General features: G+C 34.3%; 1 protein-coding gene across 2 annotated transcripts; it reads left to right on the forward strand.

The window, feature by feature from the left end:
* Positions 1-614: 614 nt before the first annotated feature.
* On the forward strand, positions 615-26,269 carry TMEM106B (transmembrane protein 106B). Of its 2 annotated transcripts, none has more exons than XM_017525231.2 (8): positions 615-832; positions 4,242-4,460; positions 7,869-7,932; positions 14,340-14,499; positions 18,515-18,655; positions 19,206-19,255; positions 20,034-20,087; positions 20,815-26,269. In XM_017525231.2, exons 2-8 carry the CDS (start codon positions 4,244-4,246, stop codon positions 20,951-20,953), a joined length of 825 nt encoding a protein of 274 aa, XP_017380720.1. In that variant the 5' UTR covers positions 615-832; positions 4,242-4,243; the 3' UTR covers positions 20,954-26,269. The 2 variants fall into 2 exon arrangements, with proteins under 2 accessions (XP_017380720.1, XP_037593244.1); XM_037737316.1 differs by having other exon boundaries at positions 626-832; positions 4,282-4,460; positions 20,815-24,183.
* The last annotated feature ends 832 nt before the right edge of the window (positions 26,270-27,101 follow it).

Genomic DNA, 27,101 nt, shown 5'->3' on the forward strand with positions numbered 1-27,101 from the left:
ACCCTCAACATGACTCTTTGTCGTTGTTCTTGTCTTCTAAGTAAAATAACCTAGAGGTGGGGAAGGGCAGCCCCAACCCACAGTGAAGAGCTGAAGTACCAGGATCCTAGGCGGGGCCTCACACACCTGTAACCAGCACCAGAGTTAAAGGGTGGGGAGGGGCAGCGTAGGCAAGGCAAAAAACCAAACAAAAACAAAAATACGGCCTTGCAGTTTGCTGTTTCCTTCTAGCTGGCAAGAGTTTCTAAATTAAAACAGACGTAGCTTTGCTGCTGTCAAGAGGCGAGCGTACTGACCAATTTATCCCATTCCTAGACTGTCAGCAACGAATAGCATTGCAGGAGCTACGAGACTGCTCAGCAGAGAGCTGAAGAAGATGGTACGTATTTTTCCCCTTTCCAAAAGGAAATGGTCTAATATGGGAAAAAGGAGAAGGGACTATTCCTAGGTAATTCGTGGCTAGATTGGACACACTTTACTTTGAAGTCTGGAGGGACACAAAGCTAATGAAACCTTAGAGAGCGCACAATCACAAGCCCTGAGCCTCCGGACTCAGGCAGGAGGATGAAGGGCGCATGCGCCCCACTCAGGCCAGGGACACTCCCGTCCCTCCGTGAGTGCTACGCGCAGGCGCCAGCGCAGGTTGCAGCAGCAGCGCATTGCCTCTGCTGATGCCGTAGTCGTCCTGCCCCTCCCCCGTCCCAGCTCGGAGGCCGTGCTCCAGGCCGGTTGCTCCACCCCCACCCCGGCTCCCGGGACTGGACTCCGCGACCCTGTCCTCGGCTCTGTCCGCGCGGAAGCAGCCCGGGACTGCGCAGCGCCCCGCTTGCCGGTGAGCGACCCCGGACGTGCAGTCCCCAGGTCCCCTTCCGAAGCGGGGCTGAGCGGCGGCGCCATAGCTTGAGCCTGGCCTGGCAGGGAGGGGAGGCCGCCGGAATGCCGGGCCCGCCGCAGAAACAGGCGGCGCTCCGGGCTTGTGACCTAGGTGTTGTGTCGTCTCTTATGAGGCCCAGCCAAGGAGCTCCGGGCTGTGGCCCGAGCCCAGCCTGTGGGTTGCCTCTAGGCCCTCACACTTTGAGCGCCAGGTGGCCCCCTTGGTTTTGCTGTTGAAGAATTTTCTTGCTGTGTTGCTGGGATCTTATTTTTCAGCTTTACAGAGTAGGCTTTGTACTAGGTGCTGGTTATGGAGCTTTTTTAAAGGCGCTGGTTTCCCCCATTCTCAAGCCCTTTCAGAACTAAAACCAGTGTCTACACAGAAGATCAGGAGCCATTTAAATTGGATGGAGTGCTGTGATCTATTTTTTTCTCTCCAAACTGAATCTGATATCCATGTTGGCTTTCAGTAAAGTAAGGAACCGCTATAATAGAGAGATGGAGAAAAAGGGTCTAGCACCCATTTTTTAAACCACTGAGTCTCCAAGAATAAATAAAAGTGGTTAAACTTGTTAGTTTGCTAAGGAAAATCTAGCAGAGAAAGCAAGGGATTCCTGGTTTCTGACAAAGTCTGGCATTTGTCCAAACATCTACCTAAAGCAGAATCAATCAGGTCAGCTGTTAGATTAGGACAGAAAACAGGCCCAAACGGAGAGCCACCTGAGTTTGTCTTTCTGTATTTTTTCTCCCAATGCCCTCCAGTAAGGTATTTCTTAAAGCCTGGCTGTATTGACCGAGATCCCAGACAGCGTGTCTCTGAGGCTGAAAGGGTGTCCTTAAAGGCTTGCTGGTAAGGCCTGATGATCCCAGTACATTTGGTGTTCCGCATAGACCCCAAGGTCACAGTGTGTGTGGACAATGATGTTAATAATTCTCTGACCTACCTGTGGCTGGCAGGTGTTGATTTGCCTGGAGTATTGTGTCACTGAGCCAAATTCAGACAGTGATTAAGTCGCAAATCATTTGTGGTTTTGCATTTAAATGAGCCGTGTTTTTTATACATACATAGATTTTTTTGAAATAGTGAAAATCTCATTTTACAGTTCTGTGTGTGTACTATTTATATAGATGTTTTTATTCGGTTTATTTGAGTGCAACAAGTAGATGGCATGGAATTTTTTTTTAATCTTTGTATTTATTTTGGATATTTTCATGGGGTACAAGTGCAATTTGCTACATTGATACACGACGTCCTGGTGAAGTCAGGGCCCTCAGTGCATCCATCACTAGAGCAACACACATTGTACCCACCAAGCAACCTCCTATTAGGCATGCCAAGTTTAGAAAGTAAAATTTTCTTCATACTATAGGATGAATTGACTTATTTGAAATATCTGTTAAGTGAGAATTTTTGAAAGAAGTACTATCTGTATAATGTTTGTAAACTTTTTAGGAACCGAGAAAAGATATATCAAATTTAGAAAGAGTACAATTATGTTATTTTTAAGTTTTGCTTTTTTACTTTATTAACTTTTTCTCAGAATATAAGCAGGAAAATAGCAGGGTGTATTATATGACTATTAAGTTCTTTTGAGCTTTAAAATTGTATGACCTTAAGTGTAATGTTACTGCATTATCTACCTGCAGAAGTTATTTTTGTGTAGGCACTAGTACTAATTATTTATTTGCACTTAGATTTTACATTTGTACTTTATTTTCCCCATCTTATTTTGATACTTTTATCCTGAAATTTTAAAGTTAGTGTTCTAAATTTCGCTGCTTTGTATTGGTAAATTATATGTAACATTTTGGAATGTTGGCTTTATAACTTTAACTGTCAACTGTTGAATGAAAAAACCTGCATGATTTTGAATTTTTAGGGCTTTTTATTGTTGTTGCAAGTTTAAATGTTTAAAGCAAGAAATCCAAGGATGAAAGGAGTGTTGATTGTATTTATCACCAAGGTGCGTGAATTTTCAGAGGCTGAAACATACAACTTTGAAGTTACCTGGTGATATACATCAAATACCTAGTTATTGTCTGCGCAAAGCAATTTTTGCCTTTAGTGCCAACTATTTAAAAGGTAGAATGTATTTTTATTTTACTCTAAGAAAAATGAAACCTGCATGTTTCTTTTCAGAGAACATGCAGAGGTAGACTTTTGTCAAATGTTAATATTTTGAAAGCCCATTCTCATCATAAGCATATAGGATATCATTTCATATTATTTTGTTAAAAAAAAAAAAACACTTCTGGACTCTGGTAAATGGATTTCTTGTTTCAGACATTATTTTGATTAGATACAATCTTAATCCAAAAGATACTTTGAACATTCTCTTAAAGTTTGTTCTGTAAACCAAAAATAAAATTCTGAGCCCCCCAACTGACTGAATGGACCCCTCCTTCTCTGTCAAGGGCATTCCAAAGTAAACCTAAAAAAGTAGTTTGGGCCATGATGAAAAGGCAGGGGAAGGGGATTAAACATGCCTCATTATACCTTTCTCCCTTTGGAATTCAAACACAACTGACCAGCATTAACCAAAACAAGAGATCTTAAGACTAACAAAACAGTCTCTTTGTAGCAATAAGACATCAAATCTCAACCTGACTCTAATGTAGCATCACTTGACAGATAGCAGATCTTGAAAGAAATCAAAATATCTTACCCCAAAAACATATTTCTTTGAAATGGCCTTGCAAATCTGTCTCTTGTGGGGAAGATCCACATTCTGTACAGAATTCCCTTTCCTTTCCAGGTCTTTTTCTAATCCAGCAGAGATTTAAGGAAGAGCCTGGAATACTTTAGGTTGTTATAAGAGATATTTACAATCTGTCTCTCTGAAGCCTGCTACCTGGAGGCATCATCTGCACAAAAAGAACCATGGCTTCCACAACTTCCTCCCTTTGTCTTAATTTCAAACATTTATTTCTGCTGACTTCAGCCCCTCAGGTAGAGTTTAACCCTTTTCAAACAACTGCCATTAGGAAATCTTTAAATCCACCTATGCACCTATGACCTGGACACCCCCTAGCCTTCCACACCCACTTGAAAATGTCCTACCTTTCTGTGCTGAACCAATGTATACCTTACATGTATTGATTCATGCCTCTGCCTGTAATTTCTGTCTCTCTAAAATGTGTAAATCAAGCTGTAACCCAACTACCTTGAGGACATTTTTCTAGGACCTCTTGAGACTGTGGCTCAGGCCTTGGTCGCTCATATTTGGCTCAGAGTAAATCCCTTCAGATATTTTACAGAGTTTGACTTTTGCTTGACTGTTCTAAATTAATTAGTATAAATATCTCATAGTGTTCTTGAATGTATTCTTTTCCCTGAAGTTTACTATAAGATTTTTATTTTTCTGTAGACATGGGAAAGTCTCTTTCTCATTTGCCTTTGCATTCAAGCAAAGAAGATGCTTATGATGGAGTCACATCTGAAAATATGAGGAATGGATTGGTTAATAGTGAAGTCCATAATGAAGACGGAAGAAATGGAGATGTCTCTCAGTTTCCATATGTGGAATTTACAGGAAGAGATAGTGTCACCTGCCCTACTTGTCAGGGAACTGGAAGAATTCCTAGGGGTATGTGTTATCGCATTGTTTTCCCTTTAAAAAATGATTTCAGATATTTGCTCAAATATTATAAAAACTATGGGTCTAAGCAACCACCTGTTTTAGAAGACTTAGAATTAAAGTTGAAACATCAGTTATCTTCAGGCAAAAAGATGCAAAAGAAACAAACAAAAAAAATTAAGGTTAATAAATTAAATTAAATTAATATTTAAATATTAATTAATTAATTCCTAAATTATTAAGGAAAACGACCTCACTACCTCCAGTATTTTTTCTTTCCCACCTACTATTATAGCAGATAATCACTGTCTGGTAAATGAAAACTTTTAATCCTATTTGGCATTTATAGGGATGATATCATAGTTACTTTGCTACTTTGCTGTATCAGATGTTAGAAACAATTTAAGTAATTTGGCCTAATTTTAGTTTTTGTAAGAGATGAGGTTTCACTTTTGTTGGCTAAGCTGGTCTTGAACTCCTGGCCTCAAGCAGTTCTCTAATCTCAGCCTCCCAGAGTGCTGGGATTATACCAGTAAGCCACCATGCCCAGCCAGAATTAACGTGTAAAGAAGCTTATTCTGTCATGTTATTTTAAAAACTTTATTTTTAATAATAAGGATGGAGTTGGAGTTCCCCATGTTTACCAGGATGCTGTCAAATTCTTGCACTCAAGAGATCATCCAGCCTTGGCCTCCCAAAGTGTTAGAACTATAGCTGTGAGCCACCACGCCTGGCTAACCTAATATTTTTAATTCATTCTCTAAGAGGAAGAATAAGGTAGCTATGCCCTAATCAGTCATTTCTAAAAGAAATTCTATGAAGAGGGATGATATGTAAAAATGAGCCAAATTGAAAAAAAAATTGTTTGTGATATATCACAGGGGAAGGCAGAAGGAAATAATCCCTATGTGCTGCTTACAAGTTATTTTAGGCGCAGTGGCAATAAGCAGAAAAAGTTAAGATACCTTATGCTGTTCTCATTATCTTCTTGGTGAAATTTGATATGGGACCTTGAAGACACCTAGGGAAAGAGGACAAAACGCAAGTATGAAGTATAACAGATTTTCAAAAATGCTGTTGGTTGGAACTGAAGTTTACATTTGCATTGACTTTTGAGTATGATGGTTTTATCTTCACAGGATAGGAGCTGTTTGAGAATAAAATAATTACTGTAGTCGAAGGGATTAATGCACCAGGCTCGGAGATGGAGGAGTACTGTTTTAGCAGTCTGGTTACATTTTTGAGTTATAACCAGTAAACTTTTTTGGCCACCTGGATACAGAGTATAGAAAATAGGAAATCAAGGATGATTCCAATGTTTTTTGTTTTTCGTCTGAGCAACTGAGAGAATGTAGCAGCAATTTATTAAAATGGAAAACAAGGATTTGAGTGTATATGTCACAGGAGAGTTCAGGAGCTCCAGTTTAGATGTATGTATTTGGAGATGCCTGTTTGACATGGAAATGGGTATGTTCAGTAGGCTGTTAGTTATCATAAGGGTTAGGAATTCAAGGGCAAGGCCCAGCCTCAAGTTATCAATTTATAGATGACACTTAAAGCTCACCTGAATGACAGTACCAAGCTAGTTGGTGCAGAGAGCAAGATGAGACCCTAGCACTGAATCCTGAGACGGTGTAGTATATCAAGGTCAGTAAAAGAATTAACAAAGGATCCTGAGAAAGAACAGCTAGAATGAGAGGAGGAAATCACTGTGTCTGGTATCATGGAAGGTAAGTGAAAAAGATGTACCAAGGAGGAAAGAGTGACCAACATTGGTTGCTACTGATAGATCATGTAATGTGAAGACTGAGAGCTGGCCATTGGGTTTGCTGATACTGAGGCTACAGGAGAGTTTTAAAGAGCAGTTTTGGTAAAGGCATGTGTAGCATGTATAGAGTAGGCTCAAGAGTGCATAGGAGATGTTATGTATAGAGAAAACAGATTTTCTGAGGAATTTGACTCCATAGAAGAGAAAAGATGGTGGTAGTTGGAAGGGGCTCTGAGGTCAGGAGAGGGATTTTTTTAATAAGATGGAGTGAATAATAGATGTTTGCATGCTGATGAGAATTATCTTCAGAGAAAACATTGGTAATTCTGGAGATAAGAGATTTATTGAAGCAATGTCCTTGAATAGATAAAAGGGCAGATCTAGTGCACAAATCTAAGCAAAGAGCTGCTCTTTTTTCTATAAAAGTTAAGTTATAAGCATGGGTAGTTTATTCTTGGTAATAGAAAAGATAAAGTATGGACACAGAAGCATAAAAGTGGACAGGCTTGTTAATAGAAGCTTGTGGAAATTCTCTTCTGTTTATCAGATAATGAACTACGAATTAGGATAGTGTAAGATATTAAAGATTTGAAGAGAGAGTTGTAGTTATAAAATTGTGGTCTTAGAGAGGCAGATTGAGAGTATGAACGTGGGAAATGTAGTATGATTGTTGACATCATTAAGTGCTATTTGAGATGAGTCATCAAAAATGAAACCAGTGAGTATTGTTGCGTGTTTCTACCTGTCCATGTTTAGCTGTGTGGATACATGCATAGGAGCAGAGGGCTGGTTTTAACCAGGGTTGTAGTTTTAGCCAAATGAATATCACTAAATAAGGTGAGATATATAAACACACAAAGATACAGATATCCATATTATATGTATTTGTATAATTATATATATGTGTGTTGTGGGAGCACAGATGAGAGGAAGAGTATAGAAGTGTCGGGGGGAAGAAGCATTTTAGAAAGCTTTAGAAGAGAATTTGACTATCTGGTACCTTAATAGTTAATATGATAAGTCAACTTCTATTAAGATTATAAAATTGGCATTTAAAGGTCCATTTATCCATTAAGGCGTATGCATATTGCTCAACCCAAGAAAGAAAGAAATGGATTTTGAAGTGACTTTAATATGGTTTGGGGTGAGATCTGAAAGGGCCCTGGAAGGCTCATTATGTAGGGGGCTCTTAAAACTTGAGACTCCTACTTCAAAAGCTGGTTTTGGTTTTCAAGTGGGACAGTGTAAGAACCTCTGCAACGATAGAGGTTCCAGGAATGGGAGATTAGCAGTATGTTTCTTCTTCTATCATCCGGACAACCAAATCAGAGTCTTAATGGACAACAGTGAAGCTGAAGGAGGGCCTGGTAATTCAGCTCTTCTGAAAGCTGGGACTTGTTAGACTTTTTTCAGTGGAAGAAAAAGTAATACAGCCCTCATTTGTTATACTTTTTTTTATAGTAGATATGAAAAACACACTGTCTTCTCTAGAACTTCTGCTGGGTAATTTCTGAAGACTTAAGAGAGCAGTCTACTAAAGAGATGAGTGCCAGATGATATTCTTGTCTTTCCAAACCAGATTATGATGGGGAGCTATTATATTTTTAATTAATCATAGTAATTTCTAAACCTACTTCTTTCACATTTAGGGCAAGAAAACCAACTGGTGGCATTGATTCCATATAGTGATCAGAGATTAAGGCCAAGAAGAACGTAAGTGATTCTAAGAATATGTCAGTGTTTTATGTTTTATTTTTGTATTTTTTCAAATTACATATAAATAATTTGAAACTATTAAAACTGTTAAAAGGAAAAATGCTGTCACGCTATTAAATTATGCCATAATATACTTTGTATCCTTAAACAGACAAGCAAAAAAGGAATTTCTGGTTGGGGTCAGGTCTTGAAAGCAGTGTGGTATCTTTATCTTCTCAAATCTATTGAAATAGATCTAGAATAGCAGTAGGAAACACACACACACATGCAATTTTCATTAAAAATTGGATGATAAGGTGTCTTCCACGACCCCAGAATAAAACTGGTTTTTAAACAGGATGATACCAGGAACCCAAACTAGCTTAGCAGCTGTGTGGAGGTTGTGAAGGAAGGCAAAAAGAGAGCTCCTAAGCATCCTGTGAGCCTGGATACACAAAGCAAATACTATGTCCCAAAAGAAGAGGACCCTCAGCAAATATTTCCAAGAATTATCTGTTAAAATGATAAAGATTCTGCATGCTCTAGCTTGGACAAAGTACAAAAAGACCACAGAGATCTATTAACCATCTTTGAGAAGAAGAAACTGGACCATCCTCTATCTTTAGACCTTAGGAAATAGCAAAACAAAAAATCTTGCAAAAGGATACAGATACACATCCTCAAGAAAAATGTTGTTGAGTAGAATCCAATTTATACAGGACAAGAGTTAGGAATAAGGGAGAGAACAGACTCAGATATTAGGGAGATCATCTCAGAACTGTGGAGATAAATATACATGGGGAGGCCATGTTTTCAGATACTTTGTTTATCAACAGAGGATGGAGTCCTTCAACAGTAAAACTAGCAAAGCAACACTGGCATATTCCATCACCGAAAATGGAACATTTTCTTAAAAATACAAAAGCTCTTCTCATTTAAACATGAGTAACTGGAAAGGACTGCAATAAAGCATTACACAAATATAATTTTTAAGAAGCTGAAGAAAGTAAGCGGAACAAAATGCTGACAATAAAGGCTTATGAGAAGAGCAGATGAACACTTTAATACTGTAGAAGCTATAACAGGACAGCATAAGACAGAAATTGAGAAGCTCAGAAATGAGATAACTACACAATGAGAGTATGTGAAATCAATTTATAGACCTCTGGAAAGAATTAGGAAAAAAAACATTTCCACAAAACTGGAAGAACACAAATACAAATACATTGGAAATGCAGTAAGAGAAATAGAGCACAAACAGGAAGAATGAAAACATACACAACAAATTAATGTAAAGGATTTGTGAGAAAACGTGTAAGAGTCAAAGAAAACTGAGTATGTATGTAATTGGAGTGTGTGAAGAAGCAAACTATAGGAACCGAACTGAAGAAATAAATGCAAAACATTAAAAACACAGAGACCTACATATTGAAACACACCACAATCCTGAAAAACATCAACTCATTTTAGTGAAATTCTTCAACTTTAAGGTTAACAACAACAACAAAACTCCTAAATACCCAGGCAAAAGGATCAATTAATTTAAAAAGCTTAGAAAATCAGATTGACGTGCTACTACTTCTTGACCACAGTGCCTTAAACAAAGAAGCAGTGGAGTGATGTATTTAATAATCAGGAAAATAAAATGAACCAAGGATTTTATAAACAGTCAGTCTGACCCTTTATTACAAAATGTATAGACAGATATGAGTATGAAGGAAATTAGGATATCCCTTTATAACCTAAAAGTGAGAGAACTTTTTCACCTATGATTTTGAATGCAGAAAAGGTACATTTGACAAGATACACTTACAGGATGAAGATAAAGCCTTAACGAAATTCAAAATACGAATAGCAAACTGGGAAGTAATGTTTGCAAATCATATCACAGACAAAGGGACAATACTCTATAAAGAGCCTCAGAATTTGAGAAGGAAAAGGCCAACCTCCACAGCAAAACAGAAGCTACGAACAGCTAGTTCACAAAAAAGAAATGCAAATGGCCTTTAAATATCTGAAAAGATGTTCAATCTTGCTTGTAATATAAATGCAAATTAACACTACACATAGATGCCAATTCTGTTAGATTGACAAAAATCCAAAATGTTAACAACATACTTTGTTGGCAGTACTGACTGAAAACAAGTATATTCATTCCCTATTAGTGAATAGGAATTTGGCATTATTTGCCAAATTACATCTGCATTTACTTTTTGGTTCAGGAATCCTACTTTGAAAACATTTATTCTAAAAATAGTTGTCAAATATGGTAAATGGTATTTGCACAAATTATTTATTGTGCCAATGTTTGCAGAAGCCAACAACTGGAAACAATGTAAATACCAATAATAGACGACTGATGGAATAAGATGCTACAGGTACTTAATAGTACAATGGATTAAGAACCATATTTTATTGCAGTGTGATATTGAGAATATGTTTTTATTTGAAAACACCACACCTGCACACCTACACACATATACACACAAACAGACAAACAATGGGACAAAACCAAAAACTAATACAATTGATTCCCTTCCGACCTGGGGAAGAAATTTGGAAGAGGGAGTGGATAAGCAAGTAAGGTGTGTATACGTGTGTTTATATCTGTGTACATATTTTTTACATCACATAAAAAGTGAAAAGTTAAAGTAACTGCCAAAAATTGAGACAAAAAAAAAAAAAACAGTATTCTAACTGTAGATCAAGCTTGTGACACTAACAAAACTGAAATAATTATTTTAAGTGACTTGAAAACATGTTATGACTGTAAATGTAAGTTGTGTTCCAGATGGCAAAGAGAATCACAACAAATTTTAAACTGTACTTAATAGGTGCAGTGTTAGGAGTACATTTGTTGTAGTTTGCAAATTTTATATGTAAAGTAAATAAGAAATTATGTAAATGTCTTTAGGGAACAAGATTTTTAGCACTAAGTGCAAAGAGATACAAAATCAAAGAAACTGGAATTTCCACTTTCAACCAAAATAGAATAATGCCTGAAATACTCCCACATGAAATCACTAAAAAACTGGACATATATAGTAAACACTATTTTCAGACAGTGGACATCAGCCAGCATAGTGCAGTGATTCCTGAGAAAACAAAAACAAAGCAGATAAGCCCTATGATTGCACCAGCAAGCTTTATGTTTGTACTTGCTTACTGTCTGAGAAGGTTCCAGGCTGCAGTACAAGTTAAGGAGCCAACCCAGGCAGAGCTCAGTGGTCTCCCTGAATTGAGGAGATGGAGCTGGGAGTCTAGAAAGCCAAGATGACTAGAGTTTGCAGGGCTGAGTACCAGATGGTAGAGAGCTGCAGAGGGTGCCCTTAAGTCTGCAGCTGCTTCCTGATCAACATATATGTGAGGAACATATATGAGGCTGAGGAAAGACCACTCAATAGAAACAGAGGGAATAGTCCTCAGAGGCCAGAAACAGTTGTTTCTCAATTTGTAATAAAATTATAATATTTTGAGAACTTCGGATCTTTATTTCTTTAAAAATTGTGAGTTGTGGTGAGATTATCAGAAAATTATAGTTATCAATTGCTTTTGTCTGTATACGTTAGCTGTGTCATTTAATCCTCAAACATGCATTTTAAAGAGGAAGAAGAAACTGTGTTAAATACTGTGGGTAGGAAATGGCAAAAATGGAATTCTAACTTAATTGCAGATATACCACACAACTTTCATAACCATCATCACCTTATAACTCCCAGGATTTGGTTGCTATCGCTAGAGCCATAAGAAAAATCATTATTCATGAACTTTATAATGAATATATATGGCCAGTCAACCAGCCAGTTTTTCAATTCAGAATGAAATACTACATGGAATGTTGTTTTATTGTCCCACCAGGTTCAACAGTACTTGTTATGGCTACAAACTTGGTAGAGTAATTTAGAACATGATTCATTTATTCACAACTAGGACTGATTTATAGGCCAAAAGCACTAAATAGATTATGATGAGTTCACACGCCAATAAGTAATTAAAAATAAAACACGAAAGTCTAGAAAAATCCAACAAAGTTCAGATTTTTATTATGATGATTTTAAACTCTTATACCTTTTTATGGTATATTGTAGGTACTAACATTTTGGCATATTGTAGGTACTAAAACATATTTAATGCCTTTTGATGGCATATTATAGGTACTAAAGATATGTTTAAATTTCCTGTTAGGTAATCCAGTGGGGAACACTACCCTGCTCAGTTTGAGAGAGTCCAAAATAAGTGAGTGGGAACTGCTTTGTTTGCTCGGGACAACAGTATGGACTTAGTAGTGTTATACTGGACCAAGCATAGAAAGTTAGCACCAAGACAAAAGTATGCCAGATTGCAGGGTCATTTATTATGCCGGCAACCACAGAGGACTCATGTCTCCCCAACCTGTGGCATCGAAAGGAAGGTGCCAAGACTTTTTATACCTGAAAAACCACCTTGGGATTGGGGGTGAAGAGCGGCGATGGGGATGAAAAGGCTTCAGACATTCCGAGGGCTAGTGGATTCTGTAAATCACCTCCTGGGCGGAGACAAGGGCTCCGGATATTCCAAGGGCCAGGGAACTTTTGTCATTCCATTTGTTACTTAATTGGTTTACAGAAGTCAAGATAAACATTTGTTTACACATTATCTGGGTAAGGTAGAAATCACAGACCTTAGTTACTTATTACAAGTCGCAGGAGCCATGGATTAGGACTGCTTGCCTGTCACATTAGGGCCACAGAGAGCAGTTACTGATAAGCAAAGTTTAAGCAGCTTTACATAGTGGGCATTTTTCAGAGCAAACTAGCAGCTTTATTTACAGAAGCCAAACACAGCTTTATCTTATAAAATGGCGTTGCTCAGGTTCTGGCCCTAGGTCAGCACAATATCACAGTAGCAGTGACTTAGCAAATTTGTGTTTGCTTGTTTTATTTTGTTAATAAACCAGTTTGCTTTCTTTTTACATAGGGCAATTTAAAATACTCAGAAATATTTATAAAATATCTGCAGGAGGCACATTCATAGCTGTTGTAATGCATACAAAGATTAAATCCATGAAAGCATTTAGAAAGGACTTGGTGGTGAAGAGAGAATGGAAGAAACAATAAAATGGAAAATTTTTATATGACGAGTATGTAAAGAAAATAGGAAGTAATTGGCATGCAAGACTCAGAAACGAAACAGGATATTGTGGGCATCCAATAGAGGGCTTGTATGTTAGAGAGAAGAGGAAATACTTATTTGAAACTTTGGTTTTGAGGTTAACCTTGAACAGAGGAAAGTTTTATCTACAAAGCTGAGAAAGAGCAAGAAACGGAAGAAATACATTTCAGGAGAGTTAGAAGAATGGCAAAGGCATGTAAGGTTTAGTTTTCTTTTTCCTTGTCTTAAACCTGCATAATATCTCTTTTCTTGATTAAAAAAAATCTAACACCTTCAAAGCAGAGTTGATCAATGTAAACTCAGTATTTTTAAACCTGAGTACATAAGTACTTTGAGGTGAGGATATTCAAAAAAAGACTAATCACAGTAAGAATCATTGATGAGGCGTGTGATTATGTCATTATTTTTTTATATTTTAAAAATATCCAGGATGTGCAAGTTTGTTACATAGGTAAACGTGTGCCATGGTGGTTTGCTGTACCTATCAATCCATCCCCTAGGTACTAAGCCCAGCATACATTAGGTATTTTTCTTAATGTTCTCTGTCCCCCATCATTATTATTTTTAAGATGGTTCTGATGAACAGTCGCTTTAGGGAATCATGTAATGGCAAAACTCACATGTGAAAATTCTACTTCAGTGAATTCAGAGGGAGTTTTGCAATGTGTATTTGTATGAAGCTCCTGAGCTTGATCCTAATGTCAAAACTGCTCTGGCAGTCACTAAAGTAAATATTCTATTGATTTTAAGCCCAAAATCTCAGTCTCCAAAAATGTGATTTTTTTTTTTTTTTTTCCCACGGAGCCTTTTTCTGTCACCCAAGCTGGAGTGCAGTTGGGTCACTGCAACCTCCACCTCCTGGGTTCAAGCATTGCTCCTGCCTCAGCCTTCTGAATAGCTGGGATTAAAGGCGCACACCACCACACACCCAGCTAATTTTTGTATTTTTAATAGAGATGGAGTTTCACCATGTTGGTCAGGCTGGTCTTGAACTCCTGAGCTTGTGATCCGCCTGCCTCAGCTTCCTAAAGTGCTGAGATTACAGGTATGAGCCACCGTGCCCATCCAATCTCATCCTTTAAGGAGAACATCTTAGTACGTAATAGATTCAGACACAGCTATACCCAGTACTTTCAGATATGAAAATTTGGTAACGTTTAGTGTCTTACACATGTTGCTGTTGATATATGGCAGAAATTGAACATATATTCTCTAATGTTACATTATATAATTTTTGATGCACATGTAATTAAATACTCTCTTTTCCTTTTCAGAAAGCTGTATGTGATGGCTTCTGTGTTTGTCTGTCTGCTCCTTTCCGGATTGGCTGTGTTTTTCCTTTTCCCTCGCTCCATCGACGTAAAATACATTGGTGTAAAATCAGCCTATGTTAGTTATGATGTTCAGAAACGTACAATATATTTAAATATCACAGTAAGTATAAATTTATATGAAAACTGTGTTTAACTTCATTCTTTTGTCCTACTAAGAAGCACCTTTGTCACTATTGAGAAGGTATTTGTTAAATGTGACACTGGTCAGTGTGCTTTCCGTACGCCTTTGCTGTATTGACTTTCTCTACCATTTCTGGTTCTGCTAAAAATACCAATAATAAATACTGGCAATTCTCTATATACAGAATCATTTAGCATTTGAAATTAAATTAATGAAAAAAGGTACCACATTTTAGTTTTCAACATTTGACTCGGAATAACTTCTAGCAAAGTGTTGACAGTTGATTTGATAAGTTTTATAAATGTAACATTTTCATTTCACTGTATTTGGTGAAATACATTTTTTGTCATCTTTAACAGACCATTCCTTTATCAGGTTTAAAGATGAAATACAAATGACTAGTTTCTCTTTTGTAAATTAGCGTATGTGAAAATGCCCTGTGTGTTTCTCAGGATATTGTTTTTGGAAGGTCTGTCTAGCTTTGCTACTCATGAAAACAAAACAAACAAAACCTCAAAGAGGTCTTCTACCTGTTTTACATGTTAACGTTTGTTTGAAAAGAGCATGGTTTGCTAACTATTGAATTAGGAAAGGGGATGATATATACTGGCCAGCCAAGAGATATATCTGTGTGACAGTGATCTGCCGGGAGGAGGGACAGTTGTTTTTTCTTGCAAAGGTGCATGGCATAGTTAAGGCTGAGGCAGAGATGTCTGTGGTGGTGGCTGGGAATGGGAGTTTTGTTGGGACAGCAAGTGAAACAGAATGGTATGTTAAAGTGGAATTGCTACTTAATTACAGAGAAAAAATAACTCCCATGGATCCATGTATCCTTATTGCTTCCTATCAAAAGTTGCCAGTTTAAGGGCTTTTTCTTTAAAAACAACAACACAGGAATATATATATATATATCATATATAAAATATATATGATATATATATTATATATATATAAAATATATATGATATATATAATATATTATATTCATATGTATATATGAATATATTATATATCATATATATAAAATATATATATATATATATGAATAAAACATTTATGACACATTGCTAATTGTAAATTGTTTCACACCACTGGGGAATTATTGGGTATTTTCTCACTTAGCCCTTTGGAACAAGGAACATATTTTCTTTTTCATGCGGTGTTTAAAACATAGGCCAGGCTTTTTTTAGCCTATCTCCAAAGCCTTTTTTAGTGTCAAATACCATAAATATGTACTAATAAATAATAAAAAACCGTGTGACATTTTCTTTTAAATACCAGAAAGTATAATTAAATGTGAATATTATGCTCTTTGTTTTAAATAATTATGCAGAAATCCTGACATCTTAGAATACTGCCACGTAATTAAACTGAGACAGACTGAACATTAAATGAAAAATAAGATTATTATTTGGATGAACATTAATTTTAACTAGACAGATAAGAGGCTAAATTTTCTGTACATTGTCTCTTAGTATTTTGAAAATGGGACTGTTTTGCTTTCTTAAAATGAGTAGTATAATTAGTAGTACTACGTTTTAGTAACATTTGTCTTTCTACTTATGAAAATATTTAATTTTCATTATATGACATTTGAAAACTCCCATCATGTATAAAGATTTTTATGTCTACCTGGTTCAGACTATTAGCGATTTACGAACAATTCATATACATTTACAAATATAATCAAACATTCTCACGTTAATACACACACACCCATTCGCATGTACACAAATGCACATTTCAACTGAGATCACAGTACATTTTCCCATGTTAAATGGTCTTGTGTAGTCTTTTACATGATCGTATTATAATTTATTCACCATTTTCTTAATGGATGTTTAATTTTGCTGTTACAAATATTCAGAAAACGTCTTGTGCTTAAATTTTGTTTCCATTTCTGTTTATTTCTTTAGGATAAATTCCTGAAAGTACATTTGCCAATTAAAGATCATAGGTAGTTTGGGGCCTTTGTTAGTAATGGCTGTGATCTGTTTTCATGTTTTAAATTAAATGTTTTCTCACTACTCTGGGCAGCAAAATGTCTAACCTTTATTACTGCATTTTTATTTATTCTGTCTTATTTTTTCTTTGTCTTAATTCTCATAAGTATTTTTATTCTCCACGTTTTACATCATCAATCCCTTAAATATTCTAATGAAACTTAGAAAAAGACATTTACCAGCATAATTTTGTATATACAGAGACTTCCAAGATTCTTCTAAATCAGTCCTTGGTCTTATTAGAAGATCCACTGACCTCAAATTAACAACCTCTTTCCTACCTTGTCTAGAAATGAAATTGACATGGGAATTAAGAACCAAGTAGATGAAATATTTATATATTTAGATAAGGTTACTATGTTTGAGAACTTTTTTGAAATTTCTTTACATTTGTGACTATACCAGTGTAAAGGACTGCATAAATGGAATCATGTATTTGCTGACTCTAGCATATTCTTTTTATCCTTTTTACTAAAACTGTTTTCTCTCCTTCAACTCATCCCGTATTGTATCTTTGTATATCTTTCTCCATATTCATATTAACATATTAATGTTTACATATACACTCACATATTCAGCTTAATAAAAATCATTATTTTAAAAAATATAATTTAGTATTTATGTGCATCTTGGTTTTCACATTTGTTAATACCTTGTAAAAATCTTTCCTAATTATCTGGCTTAATTGATTCTCTTTGATGTCTTCATAATATTACATATAAGGACAATATATTTATTGATTCTTTTTATGAATAGAATTCATTTTATTTTCAGGATTTTTTCTTCCAATTGCAAATAACACTGTCGTTAGCATTCTAATGTTTTTATTTCTGTGGAATAGTTGCTCAGAAGTAGGATTGCTACATCAAAGTCTATGCATAATTTTAATTTTAATCTATATTACTAAATTACTCATCAAAATGGCTGTAACACTTCACATATTGCTAGCAATACAAAAATATACCTTTTGCCCATATCCCTGCCAAGAATAGAATTTGTTGCTTTCTATAAATTCTATTAGTTTTAGAAATTTAAAGCAGTATTGCATTTTTACTTAAATTACCTTTTTTCTGACTATAAATGAATTTGAGCATTGTAGAATATTTCTCAGTCATTTAGCTTTGTATTTTTTTATGTATATCCTTTGTTCTTTTTTGGTTTCCTGTTAGAGTTTTGTCTTTTTCTTTTCAATTTGTAAGGGCTCTATGCATATTATAGATTATAAACCGATGCTTACAAATATTCTAATTTAGTGTCTACTGATTTTGTTTATGATACCTTTTGGTATGAATGTTTCAGATCATTTCTGTATCTGTCATTTTTTGATTAAACATTTTTAAATTTTTTAATGACTATTTTCTAAAGCAATTTGAGGCTGTAGTTGTAAATTAGGAAACTAGACAGTGATCCTAGCTATTAGTTGTTACTTAAGCATATCAATGATGCAACCACATTTCTTTCCAGCCAACAAGACTTGAATCTACCCCATTTCTTCTTCGTAGTGAGCTGATGTAAATCTCTACTACTATATAAGTTTAAATAGCAATTTCTTTTAAACAAAAAAGATTTTATGTACTGTTGAACATTTTAAATGATCGTCTTTGTATTGGAAACAGCTTACTAAATATAGTTTGTGGAGACATGTATATATATATATATTTGTAAAAATGTAGATTAAATCTTAAAATTATTTGTATTGAACATTCACTAAGGCCACAAATACATTTTCTGACATTCATTTGTCCATATTCTGAAACTACATTTTTCTGTGTGTGTTTTTTTTAATGCTGAGTCATGTGTTTATTCTAGGCCTATTACATACATAGTATTCATGCATAAAACTAAATAATTGGTTTAATTTTCTTTGACATTTCGGTAATACTGTCTTTTCTTTAATAATGAAGCATAGCCACAGCTGAAGTTACTTTAAATACATATTTATATGTTTATTTTTAGCTAACTTGTACATTTTCTATCTCCTTTTTTTGTAGAACACACTAAACATAACGAACAATAACTATTACTCTGTCGAGGTTGAAAACATCACTGCCCAAGTTCAATTTTCAAAAACAGTTATTGGAAAGGCACGCTTAAACAACATAACCAGTATTGGTCCACTTGATATGAAACAAGTAAGTATCATGAAATACTTTGGAGGAGTTAAATGAATCTCAACTTTGTATATCATATAACTTGAAGAAGGTGGGGGATTTCCCCAAAAACTTGATGTAGAAATGTGTCTACTGGGCACAGTGGCTCATGCCTGTAATCCCAGCACCTTGGGAGGCTAAGTCAGGTGGACTACTTGAGCCTAGGAATTCTAGACCAGCCTGGGCAACGCAGTGAAATCTTGTCTCTACAAAAAATACAAAAATGTGCTCAATGTGGTAGTGTGCACCTGTCGTCCCACCGACTGGTGAGGCTGAGGTAGGAGGATCACTTCAGCCCAGTAGATCTAGGCTTGCAGGCCATGATTGCACCACTGTACCCAAAACTGGGTGACACAGTGAGACCTTGTCTCAAAAAAAAAAGGAAGAAAATTATAAGATGAAATCTTTAAGAATCAAGCTTGTAAAGGGAAAAATTTCTAATTCTTTGAAGTTATGAAATATATCTGAAATATTTGATGTTTTGATCCTTTTCTCTATTGATTTTTTCTCCTTTTTTTTTTTTACCTTTCAGATTGATTACACAGTACCTACTATTATAGCAGAGGAAATGAGTTATATGTAGTAAGTTCTGATTTGTATTAACTTTTTATTATCAAATAATGAAGTGTGTAAAGTATAAAGAATATACATATTTTTAAATTTCCACAATCAGTCAGAAAGAGTACATTATGCAGTATTTTTTCTGGCTTCTGGTCCTCTCTGTTTTCTCTTTTTCAACATATATAATATTTGTGTGTGTGTGTGTATATACACACACACACATTTAAAATTTATTTTTCAGCTTTAGGGTCATATATACAATGTCGCTTTATTTATAGTTACTATGTTATAAAAAGCATATTCTTAAACTGTCTTGTGTTGATATTTTAGTATGGGGGAACTAAAAATGCTAATGATTATTGGTTTGCTTAATGGTTTGAAGTTCTGCAGTTTTTACAATGGGTCTAAATGATTATTTACTCTTTTTAGGTAAAAAAAAATCATTAATTAATTTAATCAATTATTTAAGAATTATAATGATTAATTATAATAATTTTATCTTTTGACTACGCTTAGATATAGAATTTTAGGGTTTATAGAAATTCAGAAAAGCAAAATATTTAAGTAATTTATAGCCTGCATTTAAACAACTCTGCGGCTACAGTGATACGAGTACATACATGTTTTTCAAATAGGAAGTCATGAATATATCACTGTTTGAAGTATACAAAATGTTCAACCAACAAATGCTTACTATATAATCTTAGATAGCATCTCTGTTAGCTTTAATATAAGAAGGAGAATTTTAAATTTATAATGTACTAACTTGTATTTGTTCACAATTTAATTCCTTTAACAGTGATTTCTGTACTCTGATATCCATCAAAGTGCATAATATAGTACTCATGATGCAGTAAGTATGAATTTGTTTTGAAAGAGATATTTCTTATTAAAATTTTAGACTGATGACACTGACTTAATAATATACACAACATCTTTATAAATGCCACCTCAGTTGGGTTTTAAGTCTTAACAAGAGTGCTATGAGGTCCAATAACTATCACCCACTTTAAAAATTAGGAAGTGGTTGCTCAGAGAAGTGGTGAAAGACTATATGACTTCTAAATAGTGAATCTGGTTATCACAAGAGTTCCGAAAAATGAAAAGAACAGAGCGAACTGAGCCTCACATCCAGTTCCTTACTCCCTTGATAAATAGTCATTAACTGTAATAAGGAGAGGTAATATTAGTGGTTTGTATAAATTGGGTGTTATCTTAGCCAATAAAACACTGTTGGTTACAGGTTGGTATTTTGACCATTAGCTGATGTTTGATTAACCTTTTTTCTTTAGTAAGAGAACCATGATCACTTTTAAGCATATAAAGAACTTTTGTATTTTTAACAGAAGATAATTGCTTTAAAATGTTATACTTATTACATGTAATTACATCGATAGGGCTGGCTCAGCCATCATTTTTGTTGTCTATTGGGGAAATATTCCTTAAGAGGTCTGTGTGAACAACATTATCATTAATTAGGTCTCTTCTGGGAGAGAATTTTTATGTGTAAAAGTAGTCTCACTATGGAAAAACTTCTAATATAACTATTAAATGTTTCTCCCCACTTACATTATTTTTAGAGTTACTGTGACAACAACATACTTTGGCCACTCTGAACAGATATCCCAGGAGAGGTATCAGTATGTCGACTGTGGAAGAAACACAACTTATCAGTTGGGGCAGTCTGAGTATTTAAATGTACTTCAGCCACAACAGTAAAAACTGTAAGAGATGGATTTAAAGAAGAAATATCTATTGATATTTCCTATACTCTCAATGAAGAGATATTTCCTAATAGGAGATCTTAAATTGAACAAACCTAAAGTTTACACTTCTATTTTAAGAGTACAGTTAAAAATATGTGGACCTGCAGTTCTTGTAACTCTCCACTCTGTGTTAATGATGTATTTATACTAGGATCTTTTACTTGAATCTGAAGTTACTGGTTGATTTCCTTCCGCAGCTTGTCCCCTACAGGGAAAAGCTGAGACTTCCGCTGTAGGACAATAGTTATTTAAAAGTCATAGCTCAAGTCACTACTGAAAACACAATTTTGGTGATGAACATAATTTGAGAAACTTAATTTCTGAATGTTTTTATAGAAAATTACTGAAAGTCTATTATTCATGGAAGACTTTTAAAGAATAACCTTTTTTCCTGTTTTATAAATTCCCATTGTTATATGGTAGTATTTCAGCTACAAGATATTTTAGCTTTTAGCTAAACATTTATAGCTTTTCATTTGTTGAAACTGTAATCATCTGCATGTTTTTGTGATGTATTTCAAGTTAGTGATTGCCTAACACTTATAAGCCAAAATAATATTTGCAAAATTCCATACCTAAAATTTTTGAAACACCCTAAATAATACGTTTTTACACATCTTTCTGTATTACTTACAGTGTTGTGAAATCTTTGTGTGATCTTCAGACATTAACATTTAATGTACAATACTGTAAATAAACTGTGCATGGCTTTCGTACAGCTTTAGTAAATGTCAAATAAAGTGGTACAGATTCATTAAAACAAGTTTCTCATAAAAATATAATAAATAGGAAAATAAAATTAAGAAACCCATAGAATGGGAATAGGTTCCAATTACATGTTGGATCTGGCATATAAAATAAATTTGAAATCAAATGTTTTGATGCTCCATTTTTTTATGTTGCTTTTCATACTAAAGAATGGTGTAGACATGTTTTACAACTGTTAGATACCCAATTATCAATTTTATGACTTTTTCAGATGAGAAAATTATTTCTTTTGACAGAAATTGCTCAAGAAATTCTGTCATTAAATGAAGCTGGCTATATCCAAATAAAGCCTATTTAGAAATTTAATCACTTTGCACATCATTTGGAATATGCTGTCTCTAGTAGTTATTTTTTATAGTTTTCTACTTTTGGTTTTGATTTTATTTAAAATTGTTTTCAAAAGTAATTATTGACTTATTTCAGCATTTTGTATTTTCAGTATCATTTTTCATTTGTTTTTATTTTTTTGTCTTTTCACTTACCAAGTTCTAGGGACATTTAAAATATATATCACTAAGTGTAAGAGTGATTATGATACCAAAAAAAAGTAGGTGCGTTGAGATTAATTTCTTTCTATTTTCTAGTGACAGAAATCAGGTTTCCCTTTCCCCATCCCTAAGTGCCTAACTTAGGTCTGAAACAGCCTGTTTATCAGTCTGACTCTCTCAACCATAAAACGTAGCTGTATTTGTTTAATTCTGCCTTCAAACACATTCAGGTTTCCCCTTATTTGTTATATTATTTTCTCCAAGTTTTCCTGCGTGAATCTTAAATGAGTCAAATGTGCTTTTTTTTTTTTTTTAAACTAGTCTTTCCTTAATTCATTGCTAACTCAAACCATTCTTACTATTAAACTCAAATCAATTATTTAAGTTCATTATGGCCTTTCTAGTAAAAGAAAAAAAATCGTTATTTTCATTTTTCTTCTGCTATGTTTTCTGACCACTACCATTTTCGTTAATACTGCATACTTCTCTGATACATTGATTGTATTTTTTATATCTTTCTCATTTTCTCATTTTGACATGATCTATGTCTATGTATGATGTAGGTTCCATTTTGTCTCAAAATTTTTTTATTATCTGACTTCAAAAATCACCTGTATCCATAGTAGGGCTTGCAAATCTGCATTCTTATATGTGAACAGTCTTCTGTCTGCTTTCACATTTATCTACTTAACTACACTTTTACTAAAATGAGTAAATTTTACACATTTAGTGACTGGGTAAAATAAAAAAAAAATGTTAAAGACATTTTATCATATCCTTTCTATTATGTGCCTACCCTGTCCTCATGTCCCATTTACTTCATTATCACCATTCCTTTCTTCAGAACTATCTTTTAGATATGCTCATACATAAATCACTCCTTGTTTTCTTGCTTGTGTCTTTTAACCTTGGAAAATTACATTGTATAAATTAAACAGATTTTTCTCATGATCTGAGCTTCTTAGATCCTATTAGAATACGTACACAGTATCTCCTGAAAAGGATGGAAAGTAGAAGAAACATTTGCTTTTAGTCACTTAGGTTTGAATCTTTTTTCTTCATCTTTTGAATTAAATTTTTTTAACTACATCTAGTTTCAGTGGAGTTTGAGTCAAAAAAACAAAGAATTTGAAACAAGTAAAAAGGTAGAAGAGAAATATAAGATGGCATGTGACTACTTTCAGAGAGAGTTAAGTAACTGTCAGAGTAAGTCGGGAACAAAACAGGTTGTAAATTAATAGAACTACAAATACACATTCAGGTGAAGCAGACGTATAGCCATAAAAAATCTAGAAAGAGTGAGTGAGGCTTTTAGCTTTTCGTAGGTCAATGTCCAGTGTGCTTTCTTCCATGGGAATAGGATAGGTATCAGTACACTTTTCCAAACTGCTTTCAGACTTTATTTAGAGGACATGACAAAGGTAGGTTACAGAAATTTTTCTGATACTTCCTGGACCAACTTTCTTTTAAATTACACCCTAGTAGACTGGTCATTCTAACACAATCCAGTACTATAGCCAACCTCTGTATGTTGATAGCACGTTGGCCCTTTTTAGAGTTCTTTCCTATGTTTTCATGATTTTCCACAGTCCCATGAGTCAAACAAAGTAGGGTGATGGGCTCCTTATTTTTTATAAAAGGAAGTAAAGGCATGAAGAATTTGAAGGACTGGCTGAAGATCACATTTTTAGTAAGTAGTATAATTGGAGCCAGACCTAGTTTCTCTGTCTCCCATATCTGTGTTCTATCATTTAAAATACATATTGGAAATTCCTGCTGACTCAGATTGGTATGATTAAAAATTAGAGGAAAAGTTCAAATACTAGTGACAATACTACTAATACTGCTGGGCTAAGATTTTGGTAGCATTAAGTTGCTTTCTGAAGTATTTTAAATGGAGAATGAACACTTGTAAAATGCTTTGGAATATAATCTGTAGTTTAATTTTCTGTTAAAATTTAGTGCCTCTTCATCATTCCAATAAAGACTGATCCATTGTCAGAGCAAATTATCTATAAATAATAGAGATTAATATATTTGAGCTATGAAATAGGAATAGTATAAAAATGTTAGATACCACATAAATTGCTTGAAATTACTAAACCATCCTTATTATGAAACATTTAAATGACTGTATTTATTTGTGTACAGCTTTTCTGTGCCTTTTTTGTTCAGACCAATGAAGCAATTATTTTCTCTGAAAGTATGATGACAGTAAAATGTAGCACACTTCAGATTGTCTGATTTACAGTTTGGAAAGAACATTGCAGTGTTCAAATTGGTAAGAGATGATGATCAAAAACACAAAGTAACATATTAGGAGACTTGAAACTTTCGCCTAATCCTTCATGGTTCTTAGCCTTATTATTGTGATATAATTCTAGATATTTTCTTGCAGGACATTTGCCCAACTCTCCCCTACTCCACTTTGTTTGTCTTTTAAAGCTCTTACAATAAACAGTTTATATAATATTTTATTTAAGAAAACAGTTACTTTTTAAAAGATGCAAATTTTTAAATTTACAAATACATATGGGTCTTTGATAAGCAATATGAATTGAATTTCAAGTTATTGGGGTTGTAAGCAAAAGGTTGCTTACCATTATGTCATTAGGTCGTGATTTTTAGCTCACATCTGGAAGTAGCAGCTACTTGGTTCAAGTACATATAAGAGTAATTAGTTTTATTTCTTCTCCCTTTTTTATAAAATCAGGTTTCAGATGAGATGTTTATTTTAGACTATTTTCTTTTAGGAAAAATTTTACATATTTGAGATGGTGGAGTAAAAAGACTGCTAAACATTTCTTTTAAAAAATTATTTTTACATTACAACAATATATTTATGGTGAGTTTACATCAAAAATTTAACTTCTGTATCTCAGATCTACTTATTTCAAAGTGAAATTTTCACTTGTCAGCTGAAATTTGTAACTAGAACTAACATTTGTGTATTTTTGTGCCGAGTCAGAATACAGATTTCACAGTGGATTTTTGAAGTTCGTCCTTAAATTGGATAAAATCAAGTGATTAAAGTTACTAAAGAGATAAAAATGGTAATTTCCATTTTTAAAACTAATTTGATTGTGTTTGTTTATCACAGACTCTAAATTGAAAAATATAGTATGATCTATATTTGACTATAAAAATCTTCCATAAATTAATTTAACAAATATATGGCAAATGTTTCATAAGTAACTCTAAGTCTTCTAAAAGGAAGCTGTTACCTTCTGTTTAATTACATTAATTGAAATGTGTTTAAGAGATATGATTTCAGCATATTTTGTATATTAAAAAAAAAAAACAAAAAAGGATTAGTATTGGGCCAATGGCCAAAGGGTAATATTACTACCATGTAGACTGTTATAGTTCAAATTGTCCCACTTCCCCCAGAATTTTAGAAACTAGAAGTCTGGGAGATACTATATCAGCTGTAGCTGGATAATTCCAAGTGCTGATAGTATTATTCATCTTTTTTATTATTGTGTCAGATGAAACAAATGCCAAGTTCCAAAAGATGCAGATTTTTATCATATAATGATTTTAGGCATAAATTATCAACAAGCCATGCCTTGTATGTTTTGTCTTATATTTATCTTTAGAACTAAACTGTGAACGAGTTTGGAAAATGATTTGACATGCTTGCGCACTTGATCCACTTGGTCAGATATTTGAATGATGGTATTACCTAGATTCTAATCTTTGATTCTAATTATATAATAAATAATAACATAGAATGTGAAAATAGGTTTGGACACTTACTGTTTATACTATATAGTGGCCTCCATCATGACACATTTACTACATTTATGAATTGAGCAGTTCTGTAATTGTAATTGTAATTATTATTGCTGTTCATGTAACAAAACATGCTTATGATAGTAGCAAACAAATAGAAATGTCCCCAAAATGCTATTTTTTTAATTGAGTTGTAAGTTACTCTTGTAATTGTGTATGACACAATAAAATTTGTAAAAAATTTTAGCATGAAAAATAAAATTTGTATCACTCATGTATTGTGGCTTCGCTTTTGAAATTTCCTTGACATAAACAAATCGTGTTTATATTGAAAATCTTTTAGCTTTAATCTCTTCAACCCTTATAGTCCTTACCTGAACTCCACTTTAACGTTATCTTTGGTTTATTTCTTTCATTCACTTAACTTCCAATCAGTGCTCAAGTTTCATTCATTCTACCTCTGTAATAGCTCTGGAATTTATCTCATACGTGAAATTTCTCTTGCTATTATAGACATACCTTGGAGATATTGCAGGTTGGTTCCACACCATGTCAATAAAGTGATAACATAATAAAGCAAGTCACACACATTTTTTTGGTTTCCCAATACATATGCAAGTTATGTTTACATCATACTGTAGTCTATTAGTGTACAATAGCATTATGTCTGCAAACATAATGTATATGTAGGTTGGGTGCAGTGGCTCACTCCTGTAATCCCCGCACTTTTAGAGGCCAAGGTGGGAGGAAAGTCTGAGCCCAGAAGTTCAAGACCAAACTGTTCAACATGGTGAGACCCCATATAAAACACACACACACACACACACACACACACACACACACACACACACACATTATTGCTTAAAAAATGTTAATGATCATCTAAGTGTTCAGAAGTTTGTACTCCTTTTGCTGGTAGAGGATCTTGCCTGGATGTTGTTTGCTGACAGATTCATGCAGTGGTTCCTGAAGTTGGGGTGGCTATGGCAATTTCTTAAGACAATAATGAAATGTATCACATCTATTGCCTTGTCCTTTCATGAAAGATTTCTCTAGCATGTGATGCAGTTTGATAACATTTTACCAATGGTAGGGCTTTTTTCAAAATTG

This window comes from Cebus imitator, unplaced genomic scaffold (assembly GCF_001604975.1).
Source record: "Cebus imitator isolate Cc_AM_T3 unplaced genomic scaffold, Cebus_imitator-1.0 Scaffold37, whole genome shotgun sequence".
NCBI classification, from domain to species: domain Eukaryota; kingdom Metazoa; phylum Chordata; class Mammalia; order Primates; family Cebidae; genus Cebus; species Cebus imitator.